This window comes from Notolepis coatsorum (genome assembly GCF_963971535.1).
Source record: "Notolepis coatsorum genome assembly, chromosome: 5".
NCBI lineage: Eukaryota > Metazoa > Chordata > Actinopteri > Aulopiformes > Paralepididae > Notolepis > Notolepis coatsorum.
In genome coordinates, this window is record NC_140169.1 from 140,873,834 (window position 1) to 140,894,958 (window position 21,125).

At 42.6% G+C, this 21,125-nt stretch overlaps 1 protein-coding gene across 1 annotated transcript in view; it reads right to left on the bottom strand.

Annotated features, from left to right (window-relative positions):
* Window positions 1-21,125, bottom strand: part of cdc40 (cell division cycle 40 homolog) — a 44,824-nt gene that overhangs the window by 12,355 nt on the left and 11,344 nt on the right. The window contains exons 6-11 of the mRNA XM_084314297.1: window positions 16,743-16,839; window positions 15,385-15,524; window positions 9,621-9,695; window positions 7,458-7,503; window positions 2,340-2,441; window positions 730-755 (exon numbers count right to left, since the gene is read on the bottom strand). Coding sequence (XP_084170423.1) covers window positions 730-755; window positions 2,340-2,441; window positions 7,458-7,503; window positions 9,621-9,695; window positions 15,385-15,524; window positions 16,743-16,839 — 486 coding nt within the window. The remainder of the gene's footprint in view (window positions 1-729; window positions 756-2,339; window positions 2,442-7,457; window positions 7,504-9,620; window positions 9,696-15,384; window positions 15,525-16,742; window positions 16,840-21,125) is intronic.

Below are 21,125 nucleotides of genomic sequence, written 5' to 3' on the forward strand. Positions count from 1 at the left end.
ATGCACGCACACACACACACACACACGCTCTACTAGGAATGTCTGACCACTGAGTGTGTCCAAACTCTTACCACCAAACCTGCACAGACTATAACGTATGACGTATATCATGCCATGTGTATACTGCACCTTACTTTACTCATAGTATATATATTCAGATTATAATTCTTTATTGCCCATAATTATTCTAACATATAATATAACTGATATGGCATACAGACCCTCATCTGCACCTTTGATTACACAGTTTACTTTTCTCATATTCAGAGTAAATTATATTGTTTACACCATTTATTTATAAAATAATCTCATATTTCTATATTCAGATACAATTGTATTTTATTGTATTGTATTTATGTGTTGTATTGTATTTATGTCTTACCATTACCCTGCCCATACATGTACCTCCCCTCCCCCCTCCCCCATGCTGCTATGATTCCCGAAATGTCCCCAAGGGGATCAATAAAGGAATATCTTATCTTATACACATGAATCATACAGTGACCATTTCGTCTAAAGGTCACATATTATACTCCTTTTCAACACGTTAATAACATAGGTCTCAGAGGTCCCCCAAAACATGTCTTTGAAGTCTCTCGGAGTCTCTTTGAAGACCACTCTAGCATTCTATTATGCATTCTAGTCGGAGTCTCTATCGCACCTCCGTTTCCGCCCTGTTCTTCTCAACGGGCTGTTTCTACATCCGAGGCTCCCCGACGCTCCGTGAACTGTGCTGCGCGTGAACCCCGGCGAGCCTGGCGCACGAAATTCAGATCAAACCGACAAACCGGCGGGGGCGGTGCGGATACGAGGTAAGAAGACCTGGCAATGACATGCGTTACTTCCCACCTAAAGCATCGTCAAGAAAAACTTATTTTAGATAACCGTTTGGTGGAAAACTAGGTTTTTACGAGCGAGCCGACATTTTGTACACGCTCGTTTTTCCCACGCTTGTGGCTTGTTGAAGCACACGTCTTCTCACCCGGGGCAACCTGGCGGTTTCGTTTCACAGTGTGTGTGCGTTAGGCCCGTCCAAGACCCAGACGCATGTTCACAGGCACTGAAATGGTGGGTTTTTCACAATATGTAGCATTCGATTAATCTAGCCTTCGATTAAATTAAACCACCGGGGGTTTAACTCTCCCAATTGACCAATCTCAAGCCCCGCCCCCTTTTCTTGATCCTCCAATCACAACCGTTGCCTCCCTAGGCTGAACGGGAAGCAACAGTTGTGATTGGATGAGCAAGAAAAGAGGGCGGGGCTTGAGATAGGGTCCATTCAATAAGATCGTGAAGGGTACACGCCCTGCTCAGATTCCAAACTTAACTACATTGTATCCAATAGGCTTCTTGACTATATTCCCATGACCCATACAGGGTTCATACAATCGTTTTACTAATAAGATTCCATTATATATTACATATTATTACATGGCGTTTTAACATTCGCCGAAATTCTCGATTGTGATTGGTCAATAGCCCCCAGACAGCGGTCAATAATTTTTCGATAACCACCGGTGATTATTGTTTTTCGCAGCTGGAGTAATCAAGCCCCACTGACACACACTGTTTCAGTGCAGCCAATCAGACACACCTGCCGGGCTGTCCGCGATAATAATAATCACTTTATTTGGGCTGACAGAGCCACAGAACAACTGCGTCTGCATTTGATCTCGTCTTGTCGATTTTGTAAAATGAATTAGGTATATTGTTAGTAAGTTAGCCATGTAATAAGCGGGATAATGTATAGCTATACTCAGTCATCATCGCAAAATAATTGACCTTCACTGACGTTTAAAACACCTCGCAGAGGCGCCTCTGTATTTTAAACTCTGTGTCGGTCAATTATTTTGCGACAATGACCTCGTAGCTATACATTATTCCTTACATATTCAATGAATAAATGTCCATGACCAGGATGTGGCTGTGATAGCAGCTTTGAGTGTCCCAGGTCTAGCTTCCCCTAACCAAGCAGATGTTGCATAAGGAAGCACCAACATGGATACTGGTTTGTGGTATGGGTCCAATAATACCAAGCAAAAATAGGGTATTGGTATCAGAGATTCCCCAATAATAAAATCCAATACCAAGAACCATGTATAAATGCCAGAAATCATAGAAACGTGTTAGAAATCTCTTGGTACTTTGGTCCAGTGACCTCAAACTGTCGGTATTGACCGATACTAAAAGTTTAGGACTCAGGATCGGTATTGGCGCATCCCTAATATTGCAACGTGATATCGTATATCAGGTGAAAGTCCCTGGATACCACCCCCCCCCCCCCCCCCCGTGGCCAATGAGTAAGGTCAGAGAAGTATCCTGGCAGGTAGAGAGCTCACCTGTCTCAGAATCCCAGAGTTTGAGGTAACGGTCGTAAGCTGCACTCATGAACTGGGTGCCGCTGTTGTTGAAGCAGATGTCTCTTACAGCCTTGCTGTGGCCTGCAGGAGAAAGACAGGGGTCAAACACAGCAGTCATACACAAACAAACACAAAATGCACTTCAGTGAGTGTGAGTGAGAGTGAGAGTGAGAGAGAGACAGGTGAAGTGGAGCTGAGGGTAGAGAGAGATGAAGTGGAGCTGAGAGAGAGAGGGTTGGAATCTTTAAATGAGCTCAGAGGGCCATGGAGAGGATGGAAAAAAAGGAGAACGAGAGGGAAACATGCAGCATCAGTGTTTCTCTCTCTCTCCCCCTCTCTCTCTTCTCTCTCTCTCTTCTCTCTCTCCCCCTCTCTCTCCCTCTCTCTCTAAGTGAAGTGGCGTTGGGCTGCTTAAGGAAGTTGTTATCAGGGCTTTGGCTGCGATGACAGGTCCTGCTGAGGCTAATGCCTGCTGCTGCTCTGACCTGGCAGGCTGGAGGCAGCGCTGCTGACACCACAGAGCGCCTGCTGCAGCAGGGTGTGTGAATACTCACACAAACAACAGACCCGTGTAAGAAAACATCTATGCAACTTTCTCCTACGGTATTATTATATCGATAGGTGATGGGACAGTTTCTTGACGGACTACAAGAGTTGTTCCGATACCGATACCAGTCTCGGAATGCCGCCGATACTGCCTAAAATGCTGGTATCGGCGAGTACACGTAAATTCTAGCCTCCGATCACATGACGTCATTTATCTCCTGCCGAGAGTGAGGATTATAAAATGAACGTGTTTTAAAGTGTGATGCTGTTTGTCATTTTAACAGCAGATACACTTTCTTAAATTCCATTGTCCCGACAGAGCGTGTGACGGGGAGCTCGGACGGGATGTGTTTTGCTTGCTGGTGTTATTATAGCATTAGCAAAGCTAGCTAGTTGGAACAACATCCGCTTTAACGTTACATCAAATCAGATGATCGCCTGTCCTTTCTCCAGGACCTGACACTGTCTCGTCTATCAACAATAATGCACCCACGGTAAATCGTATTTAAGTCAAGTAGCTACTGACTAGCGTTAGCTGACTAACGTTATCAAATGTCAATGCGGGGAAGACGAGCTAGGTCAGCTAGCTTAGCTTGATAACGTTACCGTGGCTAAAGTTGGTGCTATTCATAATCCAGCAATAATGGCTGCAGACCTGCAAGCAAAGTACAGCAAGTTCCAAGTGCCAAAGGATAAGAGTCTGAGGCAGAGTCTCAAAAGAGAATATTGAATATTTATTTTGCATCGAAAATCACAACATAAACGGTAATACTAGCTACTAGCTAACAGACTGGGAAGCGAGTGAAACACTGTCCAATGTCCGTGCGGATCATTGGAGTAGGGTATATCTGCAGTGCCACAGCCCCATACTCATTGATTAATGATACTAATGCTAATCTATACAATCACCTGTTGTTGAATAAATACCATTACTTTCTAGTTATTACTAAACAACAGTATATATAAAACAGTATCTGTAAAAAAGAAAAAGAAAAAGTATAATTTATATACCGGTAATATATATATTTTTTTTTTTAATGCATGCACTGGTATCGGATCAGTATCGGTATCGGCCGATACCCAAAGCTTAGGTATCGGAATCGGATCGGGAAGGAAAAAATGGTATCGGAATATCTCTAACTACAACTGACCCTATTCGCACAGCGGCCATTTTACCCTTATGTCATGCCCAGGTTGGGATTCCTTTCCACCCTGTTCCCAAAAGTATCCCAACCTGAGCATGACATAAGAGCAAAATGTATGCCCTCCCACTAATGGTGTGTATCGTGATATCATGATGTTATGTCGATTCATGATGCCCAGTATTATACAGTACTTTTTCCAGTGAAGCACTTGTCAACCATGTTGTTTTTAAACGTGCTATACAAATAAAGTTGGATTGGATTAAATAGCTCTACATTCCAACACCCATCACTGATGTAGTGTTTGGTGAGTAGCATGGGTCTCCCAGTCCCTCTGCAGTAAAACACAAAATAAATAAATCTCACTTTATCCAAGCAGGAGAGAGAAATTAGTTGGCAAATGATTTGACTTGTTTCAAGCACATATTTGTTTTTATTTCTTATCTTTGTCAGACGATTCGATTGTCAGATGCAAAACTATTATTTTGCGTTAGTGCAGAGTGGAGGGACTGAGAGACCCATGTTACTGACCAAACACTATATCAGTGATGGCTGTTGGGACTGTAGAGTGATTATTTAGACCACTTATTTATAAAAAATAAAAATAAATAAAAAATAAAAAGACCTTACATACTTACATACATGCTAGGTACAATGTCAACTTAGCAGATAAAGTATGCATACACACACTCAAATATGCTTGCATTGCACACGCAATAACGGACCGACCAGCCAACCCGCCCACAGGGTGCAGAGGTTCCAGGTTTATTGGACAGCAGGTTAATAGAACTGACACTCAGTAGCAGCACAGTGAAATTCTAATACCACATGCTCTGCAACCTGCTGTTTAGTACGAGTGGGGGAAGAAATCCATACAGCAATATGTCGCTATATTTTGTGCACCGATATATGGATACAGTGACGCCAAGGATCGATATTTTTATTGCTCGACAATCCCATTTTACTGCAATAAAAATTATTGGAATGAGGTGTACAGACTGAAAATGTTGCCTTATTACGATACGTTGCATGAGAGGTTCATGGCACCTTTTATTTTTCCATTCTTCAACAGGGTTTTCCCCCCATGCAGTTAAACGTCAATGACATTTTACGCATCGCACCTCCCTGGTGAAATGTAGCCGGTGTGGGAAACGATCTCCCCCCCGGCATCACAACCGCACATCCGATACCCCCCCCCAGCGTGGCATCCCCACCACACATCCAATACACCCCCCCCCCCCCCCCCGGTGCGGCATCACAACCGCACATCCGATACCACCCCCCCCGCCACCCCCCCCGGTGCGGCACTCTCTCTCTTCTCCCCTACCCTTTTCTCTCTCTCCACCTCCCACCTCCTCCCCAATTCCCCAGTCACCCGGGCCGTTGCATTATACATGCTCTGCCAGAGAGCAGACAGGCAGAACCACGGCTGAGGGGGGGAAACAACCTACTCTCCGAGGAGAGTGACCCGCATGCATTAACCCCCCCCCCCCCCACCCCCCTCACCAACACAGCCTCCCCGGTCGCCTCGCCTTTCTTATCCCTTTCATTTTTCACAAACATTTTCTTCTTCCGTCTCTATTTTAGGTCACGGCGAGGCGTGAGGTCTCCGCCGAGGTGATGGCTGAAGGGTTACGGTTTATAAACAAACTTTATGGTCGTGCCGAGGCCCGGAGTAGCCGATCGGCAGAGAGAAAAGAAGAAGAAAAAAGATGCCGTCTGCACAACCGAGGCGTTTGCCCTGAGTTTGCGTTCTGTTCTCTCCGTGTTCTAGATGTTCCCCCTCGGCAGCTGACACCGCTTCACAACACGCAGACCGTGATTCGCGTGAGCGTGTTTGCTGACGATTAGATTGTGTGAGATTTGCTGGAATTTGGCATTAATTATTCACCCAGGAGGAGGAGGGCCGAGTATCGGCACCGATTACACGAGTCCATTTAATTCCATTCGACTCTATTCGATATCGATCCGATGAGGCTTTAATGGTGCTGGTTTCAGGGGACCAGGCCCTGCGGCCAACGATGTCATCTGGTCAACCGGAGTTTCCATAGTAGCTCAGCAGGGACCCGACGCGAGGCGAGCTAGACACGTCTGCAGGACGCAAGCTATTAGGGCCGTCAGCGAAGCCTGTTTTTGGGCTTCGAACTTCGTCAGGGTTTTTCGAGCTGAAGTTTCGAACCTTCGTTTTTAATAATAATAAAAACTTCAAACAAAGAATTCTAATTATTATTATTATTATTTTTTTTAAATATCCTCAAACTAAATCCTCAATTTGAATAAAGTGATTAATCTGATTAAATGAGTCTTTTTCTTTTTATTAAATCAACTTTCTTTAATGAATATAACTCATCAGTTTTAATACTATAATATTAGTGTAGCCTAATCTTTATCTGCAACTGTGAAGAAAAAACCCATTGGTTTAAACAGAATGAATAAATACATAAAAAAAAGATATACATTTTTTTATAATAAATAAAAGAATTTATTAAAAATAAAAAAATTAAAATGTTGATTTAGAATTCGAATGCCAACGTAACGAACGAAGGTCTGAACGTTCGAACGTTTGGGCTCAGCCCTACAAGCTAGAGACGTATGCAGGAAGTGAGGCAAACTAGAGACGTCTGCAGGACGGGAAGCAAGCTAGAGACGTCTGCAGGACGGGACGCTTAGTGAAGACCTTCACACAGACACTGAGGAAAGCCATGGATTAAAAAGATCAACCTCGGGCTTCCCTTTTACACCTAAGCCTGAAACAGTCCACCTGGGTATATGTAGTTGTTATTGCTGTGTAATTGTCAGAGAATGTGCTGTGAGTAAGTGCTTTTCACAATTTTTTCATAATTACTTCAGCTTTTTGTTTTTTAACTTTACTGTATGTTTTGAGTGTGTATCAAACTGTTTTACACAAGAAGTAGACACTGCAATTGAACATCAATTTATAACTTTGCACATTTTGAACATGGAACTATTATGCAACTGCAATGCAGTTTGTGAACCCTGGCCGTTTAGATCGATTCTTCTTAGGCTCCTTTTTACTCACTTTTGTCTAGGCGGAATTTGACCTTGGTGGTTGAGAAGGAGGTAGAATTCTACCTGTGTTTACTTCTTCAGTAACTCCTGTAGTTTTTGGCTTACCGTAATAAGCCATATATGTGAAGAAAGCTCAGCTCCTTGACTATCAAACGGTAAAGAGAAGCAGCAGTGGTAAATGGGCCAAGTGGGGCCTGTAGGCTTAAAAGAGAATCGATTCGATTCAAATTAAACAATTCAATATAGTTTGTCAATACACCGCCCCCCCCCCCCCCCCCCCCCGGCCCCATCGCTCAGTATACTGTAGGAAACAATGAGAAAGACATTTTGCATGTGGACTGTTTGTCGTTGCAATTACAGTAGGACTCAACCCACTTACCGATGAATGTCCGTACACACCTCCTCTCATTGTACACCTCCCACAGCTGTGGAGAGAGAGAGAGAGAGAGAGAAGAAAGGGAGGTGAAAAACGTATCCTGCCAAAAGCACCACGCACCTCCGACTGTGCCAAAGCCTGTCAGTCTCTCTCCTTATCTCACAGTGAAGCCCTTTCAGGCGTCCATCACACCGAGAGCTGAGGTGGCGGACGCACCAGAAACACCAGTCATATTCACGCTGCGGCCACTTTTCTCTCATGTCTCCCTTATGATTAGATTACATTCAAATGCATTGTCGTCATACAGCACAAGTACAGTACAACGGAAAGAAGTTTGGAATCCAACCAGAGTGCAAATGTAGCAGTAAAGTGCAACAGTAATATACAATGTACAGGTGATTAAACTGCATATAAAATATATAAATTATACTACTGTACTAGTACTACAGAGTATAGTGCTAATCAGATGTATGTACAGAGTTGTAGTATTAATATGTACAGTGATACAGGTAGAAAGACAGTAAGGTAATAGTCATTACCTTACAGCAGCGTAACTAGTAAGAGTAAGTAAGGGATATGTACAGATATAGAGATATGTAAAAAGGATTATATGCAGGTATAGTATGTACAGACAGATGAAGATATATATATGGTAAGAATAAATATATATATGCATATACTGCAACTGTGTATGCCGATTACATTACTTCACTCATAGTATATATATTCAGATTCTAATGATCTATTGCCCATATTTATTGTAACATACAATATAACTGATGGGGCATACAGACCATCATCTGCACCTTTTACTGTTTACTTTATCATATTCAGAGTTAATTATATTGTTTATATTATTTTACCCCCTCATAATTTTTTAGTCATATCTAGTTTCATTGCCTATATTTATGTTTTTCTACTATTACCCTGCCATACCTGTACCTCCCCTCCCCCCTGCTGCTATGATGCCCGAATCTCCCTATGGGGATCAATAAAGGAATATCTTATCTTATATATTAGGGCTGTCAGTTTATCGCGTTAATTAGATTAATTAATTACAGAGCAAATTATCGCGTTATGAAAATTAACTCAAAATTAATTACAAAAAAAAACGTTTTTTTTTTTTTTTTTTTTATCTCATTCATTCCATAAGAACGTAGAATACACATTACAGACTTTTTTTATATGGTCCATTTGCATGTTCTTGGTATCTGATTCTAGGGACATCTATGGATCTCAGGGAATGTATTCCCAGTGTCAGAAATACTGTGTCTGTTACTAGGCTTGAGTAAATTGTAATGAACCAAATGAGAATATCAATAAATTTTTTTTTTTTTTTTTTGACTGTGAATAACACTATGCTCAAATTGACCAGAACTGAAAAATCTAAGCAAATTAATAGATGGAAGATGATTAAACAGAAGGTTTTGTAGATACAGTACTGAATTCTGCCATCCGGACACATGCAATTTGAAATATGATTATAGAATATAGAATATCAGGCATAAAATGGTTATGCGATTAAAATGTGATTAATTAGATTAATTAATTACAAATCCTGTAATTAATTAGATTAATTTTTTTAATCGCCTGACAGCACTTATATATATATACATACAGTGTATACAGCTCAGGTTGGGTTCCTTTCCTAACGGAACACAACAGAGTATGACAATATTCCACTAGAGGGGATTGCGAAGTGTCCGGCCAAACCGCCTTTGCTAAAATCCCCCTCAGTCCAGGGCTGTTTAATCTGGAAAGATCTACCACTGACCATACGAGATTGTACATCATTTCCATCTTTTAAATTCAATCTAAAAAAAAAAAAATTGTTACTCGACAACCAAACCTGTGACCATGTATAGTCAAATTATATTGTAATGCACCATTTATACCTTGTACTTTTTTCTGTATGTATGTTTTTATGCCTCGTCTCGTAGCATGTTAACTTCATGTTATGTTTCGTTTTTATGCTTTGTGTGTAGCATCCTTGCTAAATCCGGTGTATTTACACTGCATTTATTATATATATATATATATATATATATATATATATATATATATATATATATATATATATATATATATATATATATATATATATATAATAAATATGGTCAATTCAGTGAAATGTGGATCTCTGATCTTTGTGCGGTGCTTTTATACCTTAATCTTGCAGTCCATGGAGCAGGACAGCAGCAGGTGACCAGAGGCAGGGAACAGACGGATAGCACTGACCCCCTGCGGACACACGTGGGGCGGGGAGTTAATATTTCATTAGCACCACCGCTATCTCAGAGAGCAGACCAGGGCTGTTTAACATTCCAGTCCCCTGGATACAAGAATGCAAAAGCACCTCATTAAGTCAGAAAACAACTCGTTCAGCACAGGGGGGAAAAAAACCCACTAATGGACTAACAAATTATTGGTTGACTAAGACCAAACTGACAATGAGGGTCAACCCTACAAAATACATACTTTCAAACTGACATCTTAAAAGGAACACACACATTTTGGAAAATACACTTATTTGACATCTTCCCCCAGAGTCCGATAAGAAGATTTACTCTGTGTCTCCGGTGGCCCAGGTGCACGGTAGCCTAGCTTAGCATAAGGACTAGAAGCAGTAGGGAGCAACTAGCCTAGCTTAGCACAAGGACTGGAAGCAGTAGGGAGCAGCTAGCCTAGCTTAGCACAAGTGGAGTGTGCACAAAAAGTGCACACTCCAAAACTGACAAGAGATGAATTCGGTATTGACCTTCTCGTCTGACTGAGGAAGATGGCAAATAAGTGTGCTGCATTTCCCCAAATGTTGGGAGTGTTCCTTTAAGTCATTATTCATTTAATTCAAGTCATTAATCATTAAGTCATTCCCACTGAATCACACACGTATGCCCTTTTTAAAAATCCCCTATAATAATAATAATTCTATAATTCAGTTCAGGGATCTGCATAGCTGGAAAATGAATCATATAATTATGGAATTTGAAAAGGGCAGGACTGTGTGATTCAAGGGGCTGGATCCAGGCTAGCAGACATGGGCTTATAGCTACATCCCACGGGGCAGAGATCTGCTAACGAATGTGAAATAATATGTCAAAAAATAACCCAATAGAAGTTCATCGCACTGAGCTGCACGGTAACGTAAGTTGTGATCTTATTTACTTACTTACTTATCTTTTGTCAATATGTGCAGATGTCATCACTCATTTAGGGAGCCGTGTATACCGCAACAGCATCATTTCACCACAATATTACTCTCATTGAAAGATGATTAAATGATTAATATTGAATTGGGGATGTCCGATATTATCTGCCTACCGCTATTGGCATTAAAATGTAATATCAAAAAAATGATCGGTTTTGAAAAATTAATATTTTTTTTTTGACATTTATTTAACCTTTATTTACCCAGGCAAGCAAGTAGAACAAATTCTTATTTTATTTGTTGTCAAAAGTATGCATAATGCTGAAATTATTTTAAGTTTTTTGGGGGGTATACCGATATATCGGTATCGGAAACAATATCGAACATCCCTATAATGAATCCTTGCGTAGCGGTATGTACTGCATTCCTAATGGATACTAGACATCGGTATGACAGTGGGGGGGGGCTGGGCGATTAATCAAATTTCAATTTCAAATGACAATTTTGGCTTCCCATCATGATCACGAGAACAAGATAATCGAGGAGATGAAACCGATTACTGTGCCGCGTTGCTCTCGTTTTCGCTTCACAGCGGTCAAAATAATATCAATATCAATAAAAATAATTGTCATAATTGGGCAGACCTAGTATGACACTTCCAGAGTAGTCCCCCTAAGTGTGATCCTCAGGCAACAACAACACCACATCGCCTGGCTCTACTCAGTTCTCCAGCGAGTGTGTGTAGTATAGGGCTGACCCCTATTAGTGGATTAGTCGACTAATCGGTCGAAAGGAGCCGTAGTCGACTGCCAACCTCTTAGTCGAATACAAAAAAATAAATATATATATATATATATATATATATATATTCATCATTCTTTCCAAAAGAAAAGAGGCCTAGAAGCGTGGCTAACGCGAATGGCACGCATACCAGAGGCTAACTGCCGACGAAAACAGGCACAGAGGCACTGAAAGAGGATTTCACCCATCTAATGAACACACTAGACTAGACAAATATCAAGATGTATCCATCAGTGGACCAATTGCATGCTTTTGCAGAGGACAAGAAGCCTTCAGTCGACTCCTTCAGACATTAAGCACCCCCCACAGCCCAAATGGAACGATAAAAAAATAATAATAAAAATAATATATTATACTTTTTTAGTTTTTTAGTCTACCAATTAGGGATGCCCCGATCACGTTTTTTGCCACCGATACCGATCACCGATCGTCGTGAGCCATATCGGCCGATACCGATACCGATCATTTTTGATTAAAAAGAAATAACAAATTATTTTATATAAAAGTTTTTTTTTTTTTTTTTTTTTTTTTTTTTAATAAAATATATATATTATATAATTAGACTTGTACTTGTATTATCTGCGAGACATCGCCACCACGCAACAAGTCAAAATGCTCGCTATATGCAAACAGCTCCACTGTCTGTGTGTACTCTAGTAGCCCTAGCTCCAAAAAGGATTCTCCGGCGCTGCAGCGGGACCCTATTGCCTTGGTAACGTTATGCTTTGGTCATTTCACATTCAGCAAGCCCTCAGCTCGAATACGCATTCAATCAATGTTATAAGACATTGATATCAGGAGCTATCTGTAGCTACTGCTAGCCGGCTAGATGACGTTAAGACAACTATTTAGTTCAATCGGACATTTCGTTTTGAACCGTGAACTAACGTCAGCTAACGCAAGCTAACGCAAGCTAACGGAGATATCAACATGGGCTACTAGACTTCCTGGGGCATTTGTTGATATCCGGAGCTATCAGTAGCTAGCCAGCTAAATACCGTTAGACAATGCCTACTAAAAGTGAATAGTTGACTGGGTAATTTTGTTTAAACAGTAACGATAGCTAGGTAGCTAACGTTAGCTCAGGTCGAATGCACTATCTAGACTCAGCAGAGGAGGTCCGCCTCCTCTGTGTTTACAAACTCTACACGGGTACGGGCGGGGCTAGGGAGGAGGAGCAGTTTGCAGGTCCTGTGCGTCTGAGACAAGCGAGTGAGATATCCACTTGATCAGTTTCCGCGATCGGCGAATATGACTAATTATCGGAATTCCCCGATCGCATATTTATACTGATTATCGGCCGATAACGATCGGTGGCCGATCGATCGGGGCATCCCTACTACCAATAGTCGACTAACTGCACATTTTGGCCAATCATAGTCGCCCATCCAAATCCTTAGTCGGGGACAGCCCTAGTGTAGTACGTCCATTAGGAGTGTGATTGGACCATCGACGACAGAGCAGAAGTAAGCATGGGGACTGGGGAGGACGACTAATGCTACGACGCACACACACCACAGAGGCCTCGCTGCACACACACCTGAAGAAGCCGTGTCCATTCAAATGACAATCCCTCAAAGCACAGAGTTCCTGGTAACACGTCCCCAAACTCACTCCATCAGACTGGATGTGCGTCTCGCCGTCCTGCCCCTCGTCTCCCCCGCTATCTACACATCAGTGCTCCCACACAGAGGCCTTTCTATTCAACCTTCTTTGTATTGAATGAAGACTCCCGAGTCCGGCTCATTTTAGAGTCCAGTGATTCCTCTCTCTCTCTCTCCGCAGCAGAAGAAGCAGAACTGGCAGAACTAAAGCTTGGATCAGATCATGTGTGGAATACCACTCTATCTCACACTGATGTGTGTGTGTGTGTGTGTGTGTGTGGGGGGGGGGGGGGGGGGGTGCAAGTTCTGCGTGTTGAATGAGACCGCATTAATCGAGGATGTTGTCAGGGACAAACTGTTCATCTCGTCATCAGCCGTGATAAAAGTGCCAATTCAAGAGGTTTTCAGAGAATGCCTCCGGGGTTCTCGCTGCTGAAGTCTTAGAGAAGTAAACTCTCTCACTCTCCCACACATACAAATACACTCAACGGAAACTTAAAACATAAAAAAAAATTCTCCTGGTAATCTCCAAATTAGGGATGGGCATTTTAAAGAAAAATCCAGATCGATTGATCGCATGCTTATACTCTAGTGATCGTGTATTACTCGAAAGGGGAATTTTTTTATTATTTTTTTTTTTACTTGTTTTTGTTCATTCACTTATATATGTTTAAGGAAAAACAGTTATATAATCGTACACATACATGTGAACAAATATGCAAAAAAGAAAATTATTAATATTTTTTCCCCATAAAAATGTATAATTTCGATATTTTTTCTTCGATTTTTTTTTCATAGCTACGATTACTCACGCCCATCCCTACTCCAAATACATCCAAATACAAAAGACACGTATATTCACTCAGATCTTCTCTACTGGCTGTTAACACTTTCAGCATCTGGCTCGTGCAGCGGACGGGTTTGGGCCACAGAGCCTTTTGTCAGCAAATCCAAGATGAGGAGGCTATTCCATAGTGGAGTTTGTAATGACTGGACACCCACCTTTTCAATGTAATGAAATCCTGGCCTTGTGCTACTAAAACTGCCACGTAACATGCCTGGGTCACACAGACAACCTGAGCTTCCACCTTTACTCCCGAGTTGCAGCCAATCGCTATTCAGATAACTGTCCCGTTTTGGGGTGAATGTACATCGTCACGCAGTTCGTCATCATTGTATAGCCGTAGAGCTGCCGCGGTATCGGTATTACCGCGGTATCGCTGTTACATCATGCCCACCGCAGCGTTGGGCTGAATACCGGCATCACCGCTGTTTTTTATTATATTATTATTATTATTACGCTCTCGTTGGGCTTGCGGCTCTGCAGATATACCCTACTTCTCTGTCGAGATTCCAAGCGACCCTATTGGGTACCAGAAAAGTCACATGAAACACTGCAGACCACTGATTGGTTGCAGTGCTTTTACTTCCTGAATCTCAGCCATGAGCCATTGATCAGAGCTCAGTCACAACACGGCTAATAGTACGTTAGCTCCCACCGGAGACCCGAGTGGATTACCGACGTCGTCGCTCCTCAGGGAACGAGGCATAATGATTTTACTGCAACGAAATGTTATAATAAAAGCCCTTCGTTCTATACACTTGTCTGATTGAAAACTTTATTAACAGACCGCAGAATGGGTACAACTCGGCACGCTCTGAGCAAAGAAAGGAACTTAGATATTAATTGAGTAACGCTTGCCTTGATATGGTCCGGTAAATACGAACGTGTAACTATACTAACGTTAATGCCACAAATCGAATGCCTTTGTAATCATAAGTAGTAACGTTATAATAATAAGAAGAAGAAATGGTCGGGGGGGGTACCGACACAAAGTGAACGGCGCACGACCAGAAGGGAGATTACAAATCCGTGTTTCACTTTTAATAACGAATGCGTGCATGCCGAATCCCAAACAATATTCATGCTGCAAAGTCATCCTCTAAAGATAGACATTTAGACTAGAGGCAGGCTATATGCTATATAAAGAGTAGACTACAAAAAAAATGCATTCAAACTTTTTTTTTGTGTGTGTGTGCGGTAATACCGCTGCGGTAGGAAATATTCTGCAAATGTGTGCGGTAAGGAAAACATCAATACCGCGGCAGCTCTATATAGCCGCATTAAAAAGGGGCACTTCACCGGAAAACAAGGCCAATTTATTTAGCATATTATCTCACACATATCCCCCCAAGGCTCTAAACCGTTTTGCACACATTCATTTGACAAGTTATTGAGAGTTAACGAGTTTGAATATCTCCTCTTCCCGTGATGTCATCGGAGGACACTGAATCCTTGTGTTGTGTTGCGTCAGCTCAACTCTACAATCACACACACACGCACACGCACACACTTCCTTTTCCCTTGCCCACTGACCTTGGTGTGTCCAGACCAGACGTGGATCTGTTTCTTGGGCAGGTAGCACTTGTCTGGGATGTCTGCGGTGCGCAGGTTGATGCCCACATCCTGTGGGATGTGCAGGTAGGATCTGCCCTGGTAGTCATACATGTCTTTGACTGGGGGAAAGAAAAGAAAAAAAACGGGCACAATGTTAGAAGCCTATTCTATTTGCCGAATAGGTTATGAAATAAGTTTGTGTCTCAACTTTTCTCCATTCCATTCTCAATACGGCTGGTTAATAATACGTTATGGATTATAGTCTTTTTAAAATATAATAATAATAAACTTAATTTGTATAGTACCTTTCAGGAGGTGCAGCGCAAAGTGCTTCACGGTGAAACATGAGCATAGAACTGACACATTGGTGAAGTGCATCATAAAATTGGCAGGAAGTGGATACAAATAGGCAGAATAAAAGTAGTGCAATAGAATAGCTCTAATTTACATCAAGAACAGACTATTGACCATAATAATAATAATGATAAGTTAACTTATGACATTAAAAACCCATCCAAAAACGATTGATAAGTCACAGCGTTAAACGTATTCATACGCATGGCTCTCATTTGAAGAGTTAAGTCTCCCTGATATCTCATTGAAATGCCTGAGTAAAGAGGTTTTAAGCCGTCTTTTTTTTATCTACTTTTTCTCCCATCCCAATTTCATATTATCCAATTCTACCCTCCCCTGTCTCGAACGTTGCTAGACCATGCCTCCCACTGGTCGGCTGCAATGTGGACCAAGCCTTGCATCACGTGTCCCCTCCGGTACACGAGGAGGCAGCCGTCGCATCTTTTCACCTGAACAGCGCAATCTCTCAGTGGCGAGGAGTAACGCGTGGGAGGCTCACGCTGCCCCCGTTGCTTCCTAATTCTGCTGTACAGGCGCACCAACCGACCTGTAGGAGTCGCTGTCCACAACGTCCGATCCCCACCCACCGGCTTTCCCACCCCCTAACACTGCCAATTGTATTAGTATGAACGACCAGCCAAGCCGGAAGCAACGCCGAGAGGTGGGCTCGAACCCAGCATCTCCTGCGTTAATGCGGAGCGCCTTGCCCACTGCGCCAATTAGCCGCCCCGTTTTAAGCCGCCTTTTGAAGATATCTAGCGAGTCGGCTTCCCTGATGATTCCCTGCGTGTTCCATAGTTTTGGGGGCGTAGTAGTCAAGTTAAAACGGTAGAACCTGTAACGCCATCAAACAGCGACCTCTAGGCAAAAAGACGGCGACATGGTACTGCGCTTTGTGCACAGTTTGTGTGTCTGACGTGTAGGTTGGGTTTCAGTTGCTACTGGTGGCCACGCCTCGGGCTCTAGGAGGAGGAGCAGGTTACCGTGGAGGACAGTCTTCTCCTCGGCCGGGGCTTCCTCCTCGTTCCTGCCCTTCTTCTGCCTCTTGGCGGTGATCTCGTCCAGCTCCTTCTGTTCCTCCTGTTGACCAATCACAAGCCAAGAATCACTAGACAGTTCTTATGTCTTTTTAATTCTGTTAATGAGGAATTTAGCTGCTTTTTTATAGCCTGAATCCTATTGATCTGCTGCGAGGAGGACAGGTGATCATTTGGACATGAAACACACAAACAATGTGTTCCGAAAATTTATTGACATGATATTTCAATATTGATCTAGCTTACTACGATGTGCTATGAAGCCAAGTGGCTCGTGCCAGTCAAAAAGCCCTTAGTCTGATTTAGTTACAAACTAACTAGTAGTTACTAAGCCTCTAGTGTGGACTTTACATCCTAACTTAGGAGAGAACTTACCACATAGCTGGCGCGGCCCAGTGCAGACCTCTAGTGAACTGCAGAAGCCATTTCCTCAACTATTGACAACTGCAGTAGACCCACCACCTCAAGGAGAGTTGAAGAAACAGCAGCTGCAGTTCACTAGAGCAAGCGGCCGAGCACTCCAGACACAGAACACGCTGGTACATTTTAGGGATGGGCGTGAGTAACCGATTATTACTGAACTCAAGGGTGCCATTCTTTTTTTTGAGGGTGCACGATTAAAAAAAAAATCTTTTTGCCAACAGTGCTTATTTGTGCCACTGAAACAGAAATATTGCTCTGAAATCCCACGATTTGTTGCAGGAAGACAAAACTGGTGGGCTGTGGAGCATGAGAGCAGACCACGAAAGCTTTGTTGCATTGTCGCCCACTTTGCATAGCGTTCAGACTATAGATATATTGGTATATTGCTGTGCATTGTTATGTCCGCGGAGCGAGACATAATACAAATCGGTAGCGTATGCGTGTGCGTGTGTGTGCGCAACTCAGCAATATCTTGTTATTGCTGCTGGCATGCGTTCTAAAGAACGTTTTCCCTAAACAGTTCCTCAAGCACTCGCCGAGTAATTAATGCGAGAACTAGATCTGGGGAAAACACAACTGCCCATCCCTAGTACGTTTTATGTCCAATTATCACAAGCCCTCCTCACGACAGAACAACAGGATTAGTGTTGAGAATCGGCGAGGCGGCCCTTTAACCGAGCGCACTGCCTGGGACTGAAGAGAGAGAGAGAGACAGACAGAAGAGAAGACGTTCTGTTGCTTCTAAGATGAGTCAGTCGGTGCACGACAGGGATGTGCGAGTCACACAGACGCGCTTTCAATCTCAGCTCATCTGTGCCGAGGGAATAAAGACGACAAAGACATCGTTTGGCGTTGCTTTGCCGTTTCACCAGATATACAGAACAAAAGCAATTTGTTCCTATAACTGAATAAAAACATAATCCTGCATCACACTGACAACAGCAGCACCTCTATTGCCATCGATTTGTCGCATTAATACGGGATAAAAGCTTATTTTCATTTGATTACACTCAGCAAAAACATGATCACGCTTGATACGGATGTAGCGATACCACTTTTTTTCACTGCCCATATCGATACAAAGTTCGGAGATGAGTTTGGAGGGGGATGACGGTGTTGAATGCTGAGCTGAAGTCGATGAACAGCATTCTCATCATGTGGGTATTGCTCTCATCCAGGTGGGAGAGGGAGGCGTTCGAGGTGAGCCAGGACCAGCCTCTCGAAGGACTTCGCGATAATGGGGGTGAGCGCAACAGGGCGGAAGTCATTGAGGCTTGTCGTGGCAGAGGAGTGTTTCGTGAACTGGCACGATGGAGGTGGTTTTGAAGCACACTGGGGCAACTGCCTGGGCTAGTGACAGGTTGAAGATGTCAGTTAATTTAAGACCCCGGACAGCTGCTCAGCGCAGTTCCTGAGCACACGGCCGGGGATGCCATCAGGACCAGCCGCCTTACTGGCATTAGTCCTGCTCAGTGTGAGGGGTTGGAGGTTGGCAGTAGGGATGCACCGATCCGATATTGGTATCGGCCGCCGATATCAGTAAAATAGCTGGATCGGGTATCGGTAAAAAAAGAAAAAAAAAAATATATATATATATATATATGGGATTTTTTTTTAATAATAAATTAAATAAGAAATAACCATTCAGTACATTTATATTATCATGTGTAAGCCTGATGTTGCCTTGCACAAAAGAATGATCCCAGTCTCTTCCACACAGTGAGGCATACAGATTATTAATTGAATGAATGAAGTTTTTCTTTTGTTTACAACAAATCAAAAACACACCTGTGATCCTTTACAATTCTTAACCCATTCTCTGCCACCACTTTGACCATCCTAAACCATCCTCTGCCAGCGCTATTTGTCTATGGAGATGTTCACCTTCTTTGCAGGGCTATAACTTTTTAAATTGTATTGCGAAATTGACATGACTGTGGCCCATTCAACATCAATTATCTATCGTTCAGGATGTAGGAACGTTTTACCTTTTCATTCACACATTTATACTAAAATACCGTCTAGAGTATAAATATGTTTTTATCGTTTTCTGCAGTATTTCATAGAACGTGAGATATAGGCCTAAATGCATATATTAGATTATCAAATGCAGTTTGATACCGATCAACGTTATATTAAAAATGTCAACTGTACATGGTCCTAAACGTCATGCCTGATCATCTGCGGGTGAACGGAGGGGGGGGGGGGGGTCGTTTATAATTCAATGACCGACGTTAAATGATTTATGTAGTATGGGTGATATATTGATCAGAGCAGTTTGTATCGAAAATGATAAAGAAAAACGATTGGCCGGACCGAGCTCCAACGGGCACTTCCGGTTTGGCAACTCGCCGATCGGCCACAAGGTGGCAGTATTGAAGCGTTGCAGAGTTGTGCTGGCTCAGACAGCATCAGCCAAGACTCCGTGGGTGAAATATGAATACCATGACGAAAATATGAAATATTGATCTCAAACACGCCTTAAGGCGTGATTGGCAGACAACGCATGGCGGAGAAACCCGCCTTAACACGTGATTGGCGGAGAATGGGTTAATAAACAAAATATATTTCAATATAAAAAAATATATACGTGGATTAATTCTTTTTTTTTCTCTTTTTTTTTTACTTTTTTGGGGGGGGGGGAAATTGGACAATGGGTATCGGATCGGTATTGGCCGATACCCAAACCCAGGTATCTGTATCGGTATCGGGACTGAAAAAGTCGGATCGGTGCATCCCTAGTTGGCAGGGAGGGCAGCCTTGGTGGGCGCCTCCTGGTTGTCTATTAAAACAAGTGATTGAGCTCATCAGGGAGGGAGGGGTCAGCGGTTGGAGGAGTGTGATTGGTGGGATTATAGTCTGTGATGGCCTGCATGCCCTGCCACGTCATGTCTCAGGAGTCGGAGTTGTTGGAAGTGCTCTTCAACCCTTAGCTTGTCACCAGATCTAAAAGCGGTGTCACGTGCCTTTAGCAGTATATGGACCTCTCTGTTGTTCATCCACGGCTTCTGATTGGGGAATGTATTGATCTGTTTAAGGGTGGCGACACTGTTGACGTTGGGAGTTGATGTAGTCCACAACGGAGGTGGTGTAGGAATCAATATCAGTATGGGAGTCCAGGGTCTGTGTGTTGAAACCGGTGCTGCAGCTCAGAGTCTGCCCCCTCAGGCCATATTTAACAGTTCTTCTGAGGGCTTCACATGTTTGATCAGTGGGGGGGTGTGCTTGGGAAGAAGGAACAAAGAACGGTGGTCAGATTTGTCCCCTAGTTATAAGTCTCAAATATAAGGTGATACATAAATATAAAACCTCATTATTATCCTAGTTATATTTTATCTATAACATAGCTGTGTTCAAATAGTGACAAAGGGAAAAAGAAAAGAAAGAAAAAATATATATATATAAAAAGATAAAGTATTTAGAGAAAAAAGACAAAAATAAATGTGTATACGTTTTGTACATAAAACTATGAAACGTTTGTAACATCTGCTAAATGATATACTGTATTTGTATTTTTTTCGTTTTTTGGAAGTTCTACTACTATGCTTTGTAATAAAAAGACCGAAATAAAATCATTAATTCATTCATAGTGTTTTGTGTGATATATTCCACGTTAGCAGAGCAGTGGTTTGTTTTGTTTATATAAATGCTCAAACCTCCACATGCGGTCTTACCGGAGCCATCAGCGGCTCTGTACTCCCTGTGTAGAGAGTGTGGCCTATTAAGCCAGGATTCTCTGAAAATCATGACGTTGCAATCTTTAATCCATTTATGATCGATGATCTGCAGCCCCAGTTCATCCATTTTGTTTCGCCAGAGACGGCACGTTAGCGAGGACGATGCTGGGGAGCGACGGGCGGTGAGGGGTTAGCTTTAGCTTAGCGTACCCCTCTTCTGTTTACGCTC